The sequence below is a fragment of the Meleagris gallopavo genome, chromosome 26 (assembly GCF_905368555.1).
Source record: "Meleagris gallopavo chromosome 26, MGAL_WU_HG_1.1, whole genome shotgun sequence".
NCBI lineage: Eukaryota > Metazoa > Chordata > Aves > Galliformes > Phasianidae > Meleagris > Meleagris gallopavo.
Window position 1 is genome coordinate 1,818,547 of NC_139429.1, and position 15,291 is coordinate 1,833,837.

A 15,291-nucleotide genomic window follows, 5' to 3' on the forward strand; every position below is an offset into this window, starting at 1 on the left:
AGCAAGGCAACACCTGCACCACACAGCACAGGAAAACCCATCTCCCATTCCATACAGCTCACCTGCAGGCAATAAAGCCACACTAGGTCACAAACAGTCACAGGAATGTTCTCTAGAGCACAGCCACTATTTGATCTGCTAATAATTATCCGCTGTTCTGCAGAGATAAATGCTTAATCCTCTGGTTGTTGATACTGGAAATGGACCAGTTGGGCCTGGGGTGGATATCATACAAGGGAACTTGGCTCCAGCTCTGATCCCTGCATCATGTGCTGTACAAATGTTCACTGGCTTATAGGTAATGGATTTCATAGGGTGTATGGGATCTTTTTATGGCAGAGCTAATCTAAAATAATACATGACCCAAGCATTCATTGTATCAAGTTCTCCTTCCTTTTCAGTGTTTTTTTCTTTCTTAGATTAACATTTCAATTTTCTCTTTCGGTCATTCCTCCCTCTTTCTTTATAGCTTACCAGCTTTCTCCTCTAGGTCTGGTATCAGGGAGAGCTTTCCAAGCAGCAGTGCCCAAAGGACATTGAGATGGACCTGCATGACCCTTACTCAGGGAGAAAGGAGCAGAGCTGATGATACCTGAGAGGGGAAAATTGTGCACTGTTGTACACAAGCAGCCTCTGCCTCAGGATGCTTTTTCATTTATTTTTGCTGGCCTTGTTTGCTTTACCAAAGCAATATTTCCAACCCAATGGAAATAAACTTCCAGCCCACCTGAGTACAGAAGTTTGCCACTGTTGCGCTCAATTTAATTTGAAAGTGATAGTGAGACAAAGAAGTGGCATTAGAAAAAGAGCTGAGTTTCTTATTGGATTTCGTATTGCTCAACAAGATGACACAGAGAGGGGCTACTTGTTCCTATGCTGTTCCTGGGCAGCCTCATCTTGACTGTGAGAACAGATTAATATCTACAGAGAAAATGGGAGTTTGAAGCCCAGCCTGTAGGAGCTAGAGAAAGCGCTCTGGCAATTCTGGTTTGTGCTTTCCTTGCTCTAAGAAAAAAAAAAGTTCTGGAGATTAAATCTAAGATCTCACAATCCAAACTCCTGGGGTCTGCTCCTGACCCTGCTGCTGATTTGCATGCAAGTAAACTTACTTCATCTCTCTGCCCCAACCATTCCCACGCAGAATCACAGAATGGGTCCAAAGGCCCCTTTAGAAGTCTCCTGCTCCAACACCCCTGCAATGACCAGGGAACACAGAGGAGATGCTACTACTGCACCATGTAAGCAAGCCCACAAGATGCAGGCTTTGCATGAAGGATGCAGAGCACACACACACTCCCCAAGCAGTTGCCTGGTATAACCACAAATCATTGTCAAAGCACTCCAGCCAAGTGCCAGCTCTCAAGCTACAGCCCTCCGAGTCCACCAGCAAAAAAATCACAAATTATTTCCATCAGAAGGATGAAATATTGAGCTGCTTGCCTAGTGCCAGAGGTCAGGGCATATTAGAGCAAAGACAAATCTCATCCTTCCAGGGACAAAGACCTGTAAGGACTGTGCTAGCCTCTGCCCCCGGGTGGAGCTGGTAGCATGCAGTCTGCAGTCTATCTCTGTCTTATCCTTCTCAGCAGGCACAATGACATCTCTAATCAGTGGCAGAATGCAGTCTTGGTGCTCCAAACCCACTAAGTTTAAGAAAAAGCAATAGCAAGCAAGCACACCATGAGCACCTGGGAAACCACCAAGCACAACAGGGATGTACATCACACCAGCCCTGGCTGACAACTCCTTGCCCTACTGCCTTCTCCCACTCCTCAAGGTAGGCGATGTAATAAGTGGAAGCTGTAGGGGAAAAAAAAAAAAAAAAAAGGGAATCAGAAGCCTGGCAGTGAAGAAAAAGGTGAAAAGGGTACTCCAAGTAGATAGTGTCTAGAGGTATGAGTGCTGCTTCTCAACCTGCTGCTTGGCCATTTGTGATCATCCCATACAGAACATTCTCTAGCACACTGTCTAATCTGCTCTTATGCTCTTTAACACATGTGCTCCCTCCTGTTCCAAATAAGTGGGCAACTTTACCACCTCAGAAGTGTCATTGCTGAGAATCTGCTCCAATAAGCTGTGCAAAACTGCATTGATTCATTACATTGTGCCTTGCCTTGGGATGTTCTGGGGCTTCCTAACAATATACTTCCAGGCAGCAAGCTGCTCCTTCCCAGTATTTATTGCACAACACAGGCAGACACACACCAGAAGCATGAAGAAACACAGCCATGTGTCTATCATTAAGCAGCTGTCTCTGGGAAGGGCAAGGCTCTGCTGTCAGTAGTGTACATGTTCAAGTTACACGATCTCAGAGCTGCCAGAAACTGCATGAAAAGCACCACTTGGTACAGTAACATGGAAATTAGCTGAGATCTTGCATGCTTTCCTCTTGCAACGCCTCTTCTTTTCAGTGCTTTAATCTGTTAAGAACACCAGGAGCAGCATCTCCTTGATTTGCAAAGTCCTGCACTGGTCAGTTCAGTGGTCCATATCCTGGGAGAAATACAGATCTGCTTGCATGCATTTTCCAGGTCCATCTGCCTTGTCATTGGTCTGACAGTGGTAAGGTGCTGCTCTGGAGGCTATTTAATAGCTGACATCCCCTGGCACACATTCAGCATTCCTTCTGGCCTCAGAGGTGTTCACTCCTCTCCCAGAGCTCACTGTGAGGAGCGCTGTGCAGGAGACAATTTATGTGCTATGTGCCACACAAAGGTCAGCTCCTTCTCTCCTGTGCCCTCCAAGTGAATGTCTCTGGGACTGAACTACGACCCATCAAGCAAGATACACAGTAATCCTGAAGCACAATTAAGCTACCAGTCCTCTTCAAGCAAGGGAGGAGTTCTCTTTCCTAGGATCAGTCTGCCCAACTTGCCTCTTGATATTCAGTCAGCAAAAGATGTTAGAACAAGACTGTGGCAGCAAGGAGACAGCTTGCCTTCCAGCTTCCCCATCACGTGGGATGCAGGGATGAGTTCCTGGCTGACTTCATGGCTGATGTCATCTTCTCATTCCATCCACTCCCCATCTTCCTTCTGGTAAAACAGATGGCACAGGGCAGGCTGCTTAGAGAAAGCATAGACAGCATTTGGCCTTCCCATCACCTGTCAGCTAGATATCATCACACCACATCTCTGCATGCCAGTGCCAGGTGGAGCTTGGTCACAGAAGCAAAGCTTGTGTGCCATCTGCCTTTATACATTAGGACTGGTCAGACACGTGGGGCAGGATATGACATCCCAGCAGCATCTGTGGGCAGCCTGCACATCCTTCTCAGACCATCCAGTACACAGAAGTCAGAAAGCTTTAGCTCAGGCTTTCCACCAGGTCAGCAATGGAACAGGTTCTACATGGCAGAAAGAGCTCAGCAGGCAAGGACACTGGGTCTAATCCATCACCCAGACAAAACAGAGAAGCCTGGAAGCAGCCTCATTTAGTTACAGCTGGAAGAATTCTTAACAAGAAGCTCCCAGACACATTCGGTAAGCATCAAAAATTAAATCATCCCATGCCTGTGGCTTCTCTCCTTCTCTGCTGGCTACACCAGCCCTTGTTAATGTGCTGCACCACCTGCTTTCTCCAGACCACTAGAGTCAGATGGCATGACAGTTGCAGTCTCCAGCTGATCACTGGAGCCTTTCAGAACCAAGAACTCCAGCAGAATGTCCAAGAGGCAGAAAACCAGGTGCCTGAAATGGAAAGAAGACAAAGCTTAGCCAGTGGAGCTGGAAGATCAGCTCCAGACACACAGGAGCCAAAGGAAGGCAAGGCAGAAACACTGACTGTCTTCAGGAGATGAAAGATCTCATGCCCTAGAAGTGTTTCAAGGGATGGTTCAGTACCCCCCACAACCAATCCAGGGAGTGTTTGAAGCTGATGAGCAGAGCAGAAAGCACAAAAGCATCTCCTGGAGCAAGATAGCATGTGCATTTCACTGCAGTTAATCACTTCAGTATTGGTTCCCAAACGCAAGCAAAAGGTATGCAGAAAGACACTGTGTACAAATATATGCAGCTCCCAAAGCTCTTCTAAAACCAACAAACTAAACCAGGGTTTGGTTTTATTTCCTTCCATGACATCTACAAACTGAGAAAGCACAACACCATAGTTAATATGACTGGCTCCACAGCCTCCAGCCACATAGAAGTCCCAAAACACACTTGCACAATCATCACACTAGGTTCTTTGATAGCATATGAAGTCTGTATGTGAAGCATATGAAGATTAGCCAGATAGATTCTACATCAAGCAGCTCACGTCAGAGCACAAAGCACAGCTTACAGGCCCCACTGCAAGATAAGGAGACTGTAACCAAAGTACCTGTTTATAACAGGGTGGCCCAAGGACTCCAGCACCAGGCTCCAGCTCATGCGACATTTATCGGTTCCAAGGATTTCTTGGACCACATCTGTGAACAACGGAGACAAAGCTTTAGGAACAGCACATTTTCACTGTAGGAAAATAGGCTCAGTCTTCTCCCGGTGGGTGCCAAATCAAAGCTCATGATGGTGCTTTTGAGCAAGAGGCATCTTGTGCCCAACATTACCATGAGAGAAAATATCTAGGGACAGGCTGATTGCCAAGGAAAGTGTTTCTGCCTGGAACAGAATGTAGCGGCAGCACTTTTTCATTCCCAAAGGGCAGTAAAGGCTCCTTACACTCACAATTCCATTCAGTGGAAAAGTCACTTTATCACTTTTAGAGCAAGAAGCCAAGTGCTTCGCTTCATGACTTCATCAGCAGTACCTCTATCAGCAGGCACAAGCACAACATGGCACAGGCTTTGCTCAGCCACATTTTGTTGGAGTGGCTCATAACAGCTGTGCTGCAAGCTCCAAGAAGGGCACATGGCAACCTGCACCCGAGAATCACTGTGCCCTCTCTCAAGTTGTGCTGCTCTCTAAATGCAGATACAAGCTGCCTAGAACTGAGAAACTATTGCTTTTGCACGCAGGAAGCTATTAAAATCTCACAGGCTATGTGAGATGTACCCAGTATGTTGGTACATGCAGGCTCCATCTCTGTAACTGTATATCTAGAGATGACAATGCACTGGAGAATTCCCCAGTCTCGACCTCAATGGCAGCTGACATCTTTGGGACACACTTACTAGGCAAGATCCCCATCAGGCTCTGCAGGGCCTGCTCTGCAGCTGCTTTCTTCTGTTCCTCTGTCCTGGCTGGTTTGGGCACTTCTGGTAGAACTCCTCCAGGCCAGATGGACTCCTGCAGCAACTGGAGGTACTGCACCCAGCGCTGGGTGCAGGTCAGGTTGACCACTTGGACTTCCAGCCACCTGTGGAGAGAGAAAGGTCAGGAGACACCAGGCTTGGAGCAGCTCCAGAGCTTTCTGGAAGGAAAATCAGCTTGCTGGTTAAGTTAACACAGTTTTCAAAGATAGACGTCAAACATTTTCCCAAGTCACACCCATAAGGGCTCAGAAGTGCTTGCAGCCAGCACAGAGGGGAGATATATCAACACCATCCAAGCTGGTCAGGGCAAGTTTCTAAATGAATGGCCCAAGGTTTTATGTCACTTCCCTGCACAACGGTAAAAGCCACAGCCATTGATCAAAGCGCAACACCAACTGAAGTCCTTCCTCCCCAGAACAAGGAGCAGCCATAAGCCAAATCCTCGATGCCACCGAGGCCAGCAGGAGAGTCCCCACTGACTCAGAGCCAGGGTCTGGTTAGGGAGAAGGCTCATGATTTCACCAGGACTTCAAGAGCCACGAGGAGCCGGCAGGCAGGGCCGGAGACCCGTTCCTCTTGGCAGCTGGCGTTCATGCTTGCAATTCCGTCACCACTACGCCCCAGCAGCTCATAGTACATCCAAGAGCATAGGCCCTGCCAAGGCAAACTTTATTTAACCTGCACTCTGCCAGACTGTCTGCATTCTTCTCCGGCGAGGCATGTAGGCCAAGGGCATCTTTCCCTGCGCAACAGGGACAATGCGAGCGGAGCATCAGGAATAGCAACACCAAAGGTAAGAGGGCTGAACAGCAGGTAGGCCCTGAGGGTGTTCCAGGGCCGTGGGGATGTGGCACTGAGCACAGTGAGGTGGGATTGAACTTGGGGATCTGAGAGGTCTTCACCAAGCTGAATGATTGTGATATTGTGTGCTGAGCAAGCCCAGTAACAGCACTGGAGGAGGAGCCTGTATGCTCAGCTGGGGACCACTAGTTCCTATGTTGCTACATGATAGTGCAACTTCCACCAGGGTAACAGGACAAGATGTCACAGCAGTGTCTTGTATTTCAAACGTGCCTTTTCCCAAACAATCGTTTGAAAGAGTTTTTATCTCCAGCAATCAGTAGCTTAACGCCTTGGATCATGGTAAACCTTCCAGCCATCCCCAACCAATTAAAGTGCTAAGCTGTGGCTCCTCTAGAGAGAAAAGCTTTCATTAACATGTTTTCAAATACAATCTGCTTCTCTAATTGAGAAAGCACTTGACAGGCAACAGAAGCTCAGAGACTTGGGGACAGAGCTGCAAACAGTACAACTCTGCATCTGGGGACACCAGATCCAGTGTTGGCTTGAAATTCACCTCAGCAACAGTCATTCACCATCCTTTAAAAGGTTGCAAAAAGCAAAGAAGAAACATTCTTTCTCTCAAGAATGCTCTTAAAATAGCGAAAACTCAAGCAAATAGTGCACAGAGTGAAAGCTGAACTCTGAGAAGGCAGCACACATTTCCAGACAGCTTGAGAACGGGCTGAGAAGTGACGGATGCTGGAAGGCCTGGTACAGACAGCCTCCCATTCCTAGCTCTTTTCTTTCTATAAAATCACCACAACCAGGCAACAGGACCTCCAAGTAACACCTATAAATCTTATCACATGTGCACGCATTTTGATCATGCAAGTGCTTGCAGGTCTTGGTTCCCACAGTTACAAAACATAGCAGATGGATTTTTTTCCCTGGTCTGGCAGCTCCCTGCCTTTCCATCTGAGAAGTGAAGGGCTGGATCCCAGGGCAGAAAGGGAGAAAGAGGGACCCAAAATGACAGAATATGCATGAAAAAAGAAGAGACCAGACAAGAACAGGGCTGAGAAAAAAGAGAAACCAAAGCTGGGCGCAAATGGAAGACTGTGCACAGGGAATCATAAAATGGTTTGAGCTGGAAGGGACCCTTAAAAGGCCACCTGGTCCCACTCCCTGCACTGCACAGGGACACCCACAGCTCCATCAGTGCTCAGAGCCCCATCCCCTGACCCTGTGTCTGCAAGGACAGGGCACCACCACCTCTGTGCAATCTGTGACAGTGCCCTGCTACCATTTCTGATAAAACACGTTTTCCGTTCTAAACTTCCCCTCCTATAGTTTGAAACCATTTCCCCTTTTCCTATCACAACACATGCTGTGGGTTCATTCCCTTCTGTCAGTCTATCAGCATGTGTTGACCCATCCCAAAAGACCTGGGAAAACAGGAGTCTTCAGACTGGTGCCTCAGCATCCTTGAGTTCTGCAACTCACGGAGAGTCATATCAAGCTCTACTGAGAAAACCTAGCTGAGCAAGACCTAGATCTCTAGGGCACACTGACCTTTTCACCAGGCAGACTTGCTGCATCAGCACCAGATCAGGTTTAACAGCTCAAACTCCTCACACAGGAACTCCAAACATGCGTGGTCCAAAGCTGACCCTCACCAGCTGATCCCAAATGATTTTTTTTGGTACTATTAAAGTATTAAGCATCAGATCCGTGTGCCACATCAAAAACACACATCCTTGCTTCCAGGTAGAAATAAATATGGTAAGAAGCAGAAATAGAGCTATCCTTTTCAAGTTACTATTTCCATTCTGGTATTTAATGAAGAAATAACCTTAATAAGAAAAAACCCATCAGCAAACCATCTCCTTACACTTTGGCAGAGACCAGAAATAGAGAGAAAGTGACCTGCAGGGCTCAGACATTCAAATGCTTCAATAATGCCCAATGTAAGACGACAGACTGCCAAGGCTACAAGGTCCTGGACATTCGTCTGGGGGTGCATAACTTGCCCATGTTGTAAGGGTCCTCTGTCTGAAATAGCTGCTGATGGAGGAATTAAATGGCTGCTAAAAAAGAGCCATTTTAATGCCATGGCTTAAATTGGAACTCCAAGGTCAGCTGAAGGGACCCATTAAGACAAGAACAGCAAAAGTGCTCCAGGAATTATGAACAAGGCCTGGGTAGCACAGCCCTCCTCTGCCCCCTGAAAGAAACAGGGCTTCTAATAGAGAGCATCCTGGTCAGGCAGGGTCAGGAACATAGCAGTGCATGTGAACCACAGCTTACCTGGCTCCTGAAAAGAGGAAGCATCACTTAAGCGCTCTATCCACAGGGTTCACCTGCAGGAGAGAGCTCAACTCCCTGAGTAAAGGAATTGTTTCTTCTGGAAAAGAAGGATGGACCACAACTGCTCCAGCAAACCAGAAGATACAGCACCACCCATACTTACAAACAGCTGCTAGAAGCTGAGAAACCTCTGCTCTCCTCCACCAAAGTAAGGCTGAGAACTGCCAAGTTCATTTGAGCAAAGGAATGGCTGGGTTGAGCAGGCAGGAAAACTTTTTTTTTTTTTAGCACCAGTTGCTATTGCAACTGAACAGACAGCAATTGTGAACCCACCCCAGACCAGAGACTGTAAGGATATAGACCAACAGCCCAGAGAGTATGTTAGGGAGGGAAAGATGGGAAAGTTTTTCCTTGTCTGCTTTAGCTACATAAATACAAACAGCTCTGTAAATATATACGATCTGTGCAGAACAGTAGCAAGTACAGGTCAGGCTCTACTAGCTCTCAGCCCAGTACAAAGCCTCTGCTTCCCTGAGGTCACTTAACACAGCACTGCTAACCAGAAGCTCAAACAGGGCCTGTGAGACCCAGGTAGGGATTTAAGGAAAAGGCAACATCTGGAAATGCACAAGGCAGTCAAGCGCTTGACTCCTATGAAATCAGAGAAGGCTGATGCTTAAATCACCAGACCATCCTTCCTTCCAAGTCCTCGTCCCCCAAATTCTTCCACAAATTGGGCCTGAAACCACAAGAACACCCTTAACATGAAGGCTTAGAAAGAGGGACACCTGAATGCTACAAACCATTTCTGAACAGAGCTTATAAAACCCAAAAGAAACAGCTGGAAGTGGGCACAGGGAGAAGCATGGAAAAGCACACAGGGAAGCTGTGCCCCAGGCTCAGCACCTGCTGCTAGAGCCCATGCTCACTTCCCAGGGCCATGTGCCAGCAGCAGCATGCGTAGCTCAGAGCTGGCACACTTGGCCCCACCATCTTCAGAGCAGACCCACACTCATCCAGCCATCAGTCTGCTCTTAGAGGAAGGAAACAGGAACGAAAAACAAAAAGAAAGTCCTCCATAAAATCAAAGAACACGAAGCATCCCAAGTCCTTTTAAACTTCTGGCCATACACATGCGAAAAGTAAACTATCCTTCTCACCTTACTGGAAATGCTCCTCTCCTGCTGCTCTATAAAAAGTTTAGAATTGTATATGCTGTGAACAACGCGTTCTGTACCCCTGCCTGAGCACACATGATGAAGTGTTTGACCAGCAAGGCAGCAGCCCCATGGCCAAGTGCCTTCCCCTTGAACAGAGTGTCTTGCCAGCCTCCCAAACACAGCTGTGCCAAGGGCAGCTGCTCTGGGGGAAGGAAGGAACACACGAAGCTGCAGGGAGCTCCCGCAGGTAGCAGATGCAGCGTGCTTGGTAGTCCTGCCTGCACCAGCACTTTGCTGATGTGATGCACTGAGATTGGAGCTGGAAAAGCACTGGGAGATGAAGGGCACAGCATGCACAGCATTTCCCTGGGGGCAGAGCACATCAGCCTTGCTGTTGGGAGGCACAAAGCTTTACCTGCACGTTCAGGTTTGCTGCTGCCACATTACTGGCTGCTCTCTCCATCACATCTGCTGCAAAAAGAAAGCTCAGGAACACTGGCTCCAGCTCTAACATCTTCCTGCAGTAAACCAACATAGCTGCTCTGCTGGGTTCTTACTTTTCTCAAGTTAGATCTCCCTGCAACACCGTGGGGCTCAGGAAAGGGGGAGAAAGCTCTGCAATGAAAAAAAAATCATCCCCAAAATCCCCTGATTTTGAACAAAGCATCCCAGCTTTTGATAACATCTTCATCAAGTATTTATTGAGCCAATTAAGCTCTCAGTAGTGCCCCAGGGAGAGGCCAGGCTGTCTCAGCCAGGTCCTGCTCAAAGCAGATTGCTTCATTAGCCCACTTCAGGAAAAAAAAAATACTTAATAACAGAATTAACCCTTCATGAGCTGGGGAAAATTACAGCCCACAAGGAAAAACTACGTCCCTTCAATTTTTTCCTGCTTATTCTCCTCTGTTGGAAATTTTCTTGCTTCTTAATTTGGAAAAAAGAAAGTTGGCAAGTCTCTAATTGCTGAAACAGAGTCAAGAGAAAACGAGATGCAGTTAAAATAATGTTGCAATTGTTATCAAAGTAGAGAGCACTTGCCTCATTCTAGCGGCTGTTTTTGGAAGAATGCTGCCTCTAAATGAGGGGAAAAGAATTGTTTGGGACAAAGATTCAAAGCCAGATCCAAAATTTCCAGGTGCTTGGAGACGACTGAATCAAGGCTTGTTTCCAAGCAGCCTTTTATTTACTTTACACACACATGAAGACACACACAGTCCTAAAGATTGCTTTTGCTGACGCACCCCAGGCTTGCAAGTCCTGTTGCTGCTTGCAGCTACAACAGCCAAAGCCAGAGGTGAGAAGGAGGAGGATGCCATAAGGCTGCTTGCCCTGCATCCAAACTATTGCTGCCATGCAGGCAGGGGCATGGGCTTGCAGCAAAAGAGCAATGAGATCTCTGCAGCCCTCACTGCAGAGCCAAAGGGATGCTGGCTAACCGTCCCCACAGCAGGGAACAAGGCAGAGGAACAAATGGACTGAAGCACTCCACCTGCAGCAAAACATGAGAGATGTGGTGAGCTGCCTGCCAGCAACAGAGCTAAAGGTTACTGAGTGCTGGGAACAGCTTTAGCACCAGCCTTCCTGGCTTCTCCTGGCACCAGAAAGCACAGGCTGGCTCTGCTCTGTAATGGCTTTCTCAGAGATAATGCAGAGAGAGAACAGATCTCTGCAGTGAACATCTGCCCAAGCACAACCACATCCTGCTCTGGGTGCAGAGTGGTTTTGCACCATGCTTAGCACCAGGTCTTACTGCTGCTTTGGATGCAGACCTGACAGCTCTGAGCAACCAGGACAAGGTGCTGGCCATGGGTAGCACGTCCCCAGCCTGCTCACACTGCAGGTGCAGGCAGGCTGACTCACAGGCATTGAAGAGGATCAGGCAACACTACAGGCTGGTGGCACTTGAGGTTGAGAGGATCAAGGGGGCTGCCATGGGACTTTGTTTTCGCCAGTTCTGTTGGCACAGAGATCAAGGAAGATAAAGCAGAAAAAAATCAGCAAGAAACACAGAGGAGCTGTGATCTCTTTGACTCATACCACAAATGCCCCAACACCTGGCTTGACACCAACAGGCTCCAACACAGAGCCCTGAAGCCAAGAGGGCAGCAAAAAGCAAGCCCAGGGTAGCAGAGCCCACCCAAACCATCCTGCATGATGGCTGCAGCACTAAAACATGCCCTTACACAAGGAGCAAGGGGCAGAGATCTCTATGAGAGGAAGCTGCAGCATCCTTTGGACCCATGCTGTCACCCAGATTGCTGCAGGGACCCTAGGGTTGGCTGCAAGGACTGCTTGCTGCTCCACTGACAACTTGTCAATCCCAGGATGCCGTTCTGAGATGCTCACCTGGTGGTACTGTAGTTCCCAATTATTGGTTGCCCTGCCTTCAGAAAGTAATACAGTCCTAAGAAAACCCCAGCAGAAGCCAAAAGGAGCTGGCAGACCCCGACCCAGTGACCAGCATGCCACTGAGGACAGATCGAGGGCAGGGTGCAGGGTCACAGCACAGCATTCTTTACATGCTCACCGTTTATTTTTAATGCTGCTTTGACTCACAGGCTCCAAAAAGGACGTGGATTCTCCAAATGCTTTTTATCTCTTTCCCTGAAAAGCCCAGAATAGCCCCATCTACTCTCAGCAAACAAGTTCCTGGTGAGAGTTCATCATTCCCAGCCCACGGGAGGGAGGTCAGACAGATGGGCAGGGAGCAGGGCTCAGTTACAGGGACCTGAACATGCAGGGGCTGCTGGAAGCTCCCCTCCACCCACCTCTCCTTTCAGCTCCAAAAAAGGATCACTCCCTGTTACATAATGAGATGAGCACTGCTCAGATGCAGGCTTGCACACACAGCTCCCTTTTACTTAACAATACCTTTTTCGGGCATACTCTGCACTGCCATCGAGCTGACAGTTAGCAGAGACAGATGGTGCCTGGCTCCAGTGACTGCAGCTACAGAGGAGGGAGGAAAAGGAGCACAGTGGGATAGGGAGGGCTCAGTCACCACCTACACAAAGGTAATGCTGGTGCTCCACAGCAATGCTGTAGACACTAAAGTCTTTTGGATAGAAGTTCCCAAAGGAGGAGAGGTGAGCTCCCTGGAGAAGTCTGACTTCTTCATAGGTGGTGCTGCTGCTTTGATTTTTCTGCTCTCATATGGGGCACATGGAGTGCACAGCAATAGCCATGTCCATAGAGGAAGCTGCAAGAACAGCATGTTTCTCATGGAGCCCAAGATGAGAGAGAAGCCTGCAGCAACAAACCCCTTCTAACACCTTAAGTGCTCCCAGGTCAAGCAGAATTCAGCACAGGCACATCCATTCCCAGGGACACGTGGTATCTGCACTCTGTAGCATTAAGAAGTCACAGGACCTTGCACCATCACCTCCAGCCCAAGGTTTGCATGCAACACATTCAGGTTCACCCAGACCCATTGAAGCTGAGCTGCTACAACCACATCCATCCTCACGCAGCTCGGCCAGCACAACAGACAGAGCTCCTCCAGTTTCCAGAGCCAGGCATGTGCTTTGTATATGACAGCTTCTCTAGTGGAAAATACCAATGCCACGTGTCAGTGCTGCAGGCTCCCTGGGTGACTGGGACACAGCTTATTAGGAGGCTATGACATGCATGCTCAAGCTCTCATAACTCCGTGCTTACATGCAAGGATTGGGTTCCAGCTCACTCCCCAAGACACCAGAACCCATTTTGGAGAAACTGGAGTAATACCCACCTCCTCCCACTTGAGGAAACCAACTCAACTGTGACAGCCAGCAGGCTCTGACCTCAAAATGCTTCAGCAACCTCTGCTGAGGGCAGCTCAAGTTACCACCCAGGTTACAACACGGTGCTGCACATTCTGGCACTGCCTTTGAATGCCTGCTACAGAAGAGAGGGTGCAGGAGTGGGAAAAGCACTGCTCTGAGGCTCCCCCTAGCCCAAGTACTTCTGGAAAGGCTTATCTTTTACACTACAGACCACATCCTCAGCTGGTGATAGTCTTTGACCTACAGAAAAAAAAACACAAATGCTCTGTTTGTGTGTCTTGGCCTAGTGCCTTACCACACAGAGGCACTGGCCTCAGAAAGGCTTGGCAAGCACATACCAGCTGGAAAGGAAGTCTTTCCCTAATACATCTGTGGGTCAGTGCCCAGCACAGGCACTACTGGCCCACCACAGATTGGAAAGGGATGTATCAGTGAGAGCGAAGGCCCTGGGAGCTGTTACTTGACAAGTCCCTGCTCCCCATGCCTGTTTATTCTCCTTTCGCTGAGAACACAAGCTGAGGCCCTGGGCAGCAGGAGTGCAGCAGAAGCCAAACTCTCCCTGGAGAGCTAAGGAGTTGGGCATATTTACTCCTTCTCTAAGGGAGAAATTCACACGGCTTTCCACCATATCAAAAACCAGAAGGCTGTCTCCTGGCATTATAGTGCTGCTCACAGAGAAAGCAAACCTCCAAGATATTTACTTCACAGAGCTCCATTTTAGAGCAACTCCAAAGGCAGTGCCACTATGCAGCTGGGAGGTTGGTCACTGACACCTTACCTTTGAATGAGGGTCCCAAAGAGCAAGTGGAAGACCTTCTGGATATTCTCCATGCCCAGCCAGCTCCAGTGATCCATCAGCAGCAAACGCAGCAAGTCCAGGGCCAGGTCAGCCAAAGCAGTCTCAGAGTCTGCCAGGAGGAAGAGGAGGATAAGTCAGCTCAGAGCTTAAGCAAACAATGGTGAAAAGCAGATGAACTCCACTCTTTTCCCCCCAACAGTCTGAGTAATGCTTTGCTCCCCAACTTAACACCTCGTGCAATATGCAGGTAGTCAGTCTGTTGATCCTGCCCTCGTCATCCTCATTTCCACTTCCACTCAAGCAGCACAGCCCTGCAGCCACCAGAACACAGCAAGGGCAGTTTTGCCCAGCTCCTGCTATCTTATCAACCCTTAGACTATGCATGAAGATAGCAGTGTGACCAGAACAGGTGAGAAGGAAGATTGTGATTGTAGCCAGGAGTAAGGAACACTGCTGAGGACCATCCCCACCCGTTTTCCTGAACGTTCCCCTAACACATGCAGTTCTCCAGGCACAGAGCTCTGCTTGGTGTCTGTGGGCTGCCATCGTGTGGCAGGTCCGAGTCCCAGCACGACAATGGATGGAACATCTGGTTTATCCAGATGCATCAGTTCTGACAGTAACGCTCCTACATCCAGACATAAACACCTGGTGGCACAGATCAGGTACAGCAAAACTTCTCTCAACCTCAGATGGATGAGAAAGCCTAGAGTAAAAACACATTCAGCTTGCTAGAGAAACAAATCTATGCTGTCTGGATGCAAAGCATTGTAGAGATACAGAACAAAGCTGTAAATGCACAACAAATCTGCCTGAGATAACCACTCTTAGGCCAGCACCTCAACCCAAGGCTGGTGCACCTGCAGAACTACTCAGCTATTTTCCAATAACTCATCTTTCTACCTCTCTTCCCCTATAGAGAACTGATGGAGGTGAAGGGGAGAGTTTCCAAACCCCATCACGTCTCCTACCCTCCTTGCTACTCGTGAACAAATAACTTGAAGCCATTTATTTGGAGGAGTTCAGGCGTTTGAGTGCACTCAGCCTCTTGCTCTGGGCCACGCACAAGTTAATCCCATAGCTGTGCCCTCTGAGTTGACTTCCCCATGCAAGAACCAGAGCAGGCTGCTTGCTTCACTGCAACTCCATAGGTCAAAAAAAAAAAAAAGGGGCTGACAGTAAGCTCTGTTTGTTCCCGTTTGCATCCAAGCCTCCTTCCTTGCAGAGCTGCTGGCCACTCTCCTCCAGCCAGCAAGTAGATAGAGATGCTGCTTGCCTTTAGCCCCA

The 15,291-nt window shown here is 48.5% G+C and overlaps 1 protein-coding gene across 7 annotated transcripts in view; it reads right to left on the reverse strand.

Moving 5' to 3' along the window:
* SNX19 (sorting nexin 19) overlaps positions 1 to 15,291 on the reverse strand; it is a 103,385-nt gene that overhangs the window by 81,841 nt on the left and 6,253 nt on the right. For 4 of the 7 annotated variants that reach the window (XR_002121622.3, XR_014879675.1, XR_002121621.3 and 1 more), the window contains exons 8-10: positions 13,984 to 14,113; positions 5,111 to 5,295; positions 4,321 to 4,408 (exon numbers count right to left, since the gene is read on the reverse strand). Coding sequence is in view for 3 of the 7 variants with exons in the window: in XM_010723614.4 (XP_010721916.2) it covers positions 3,554 to 3,689; positions 4,321 to 4,408; positions 5,111 to 5,295; positions 13,984 to 14,113 (539 nt within the window). In the remaining 4 variants the exon portion in view is untranslated. Of the gene's footprint in view, positions 1 to 2,164; positions 3,690 to 4,320; positions 4,409 to 5,110; positions 5,296 to 13,983; positions 14,114 to 15,291 lie in introns of those variants that run through there. The other 3 variants (XM_010723614.4, XM_085209161.1, XM_085209160.1) reach the window with 3 other exon arrangements.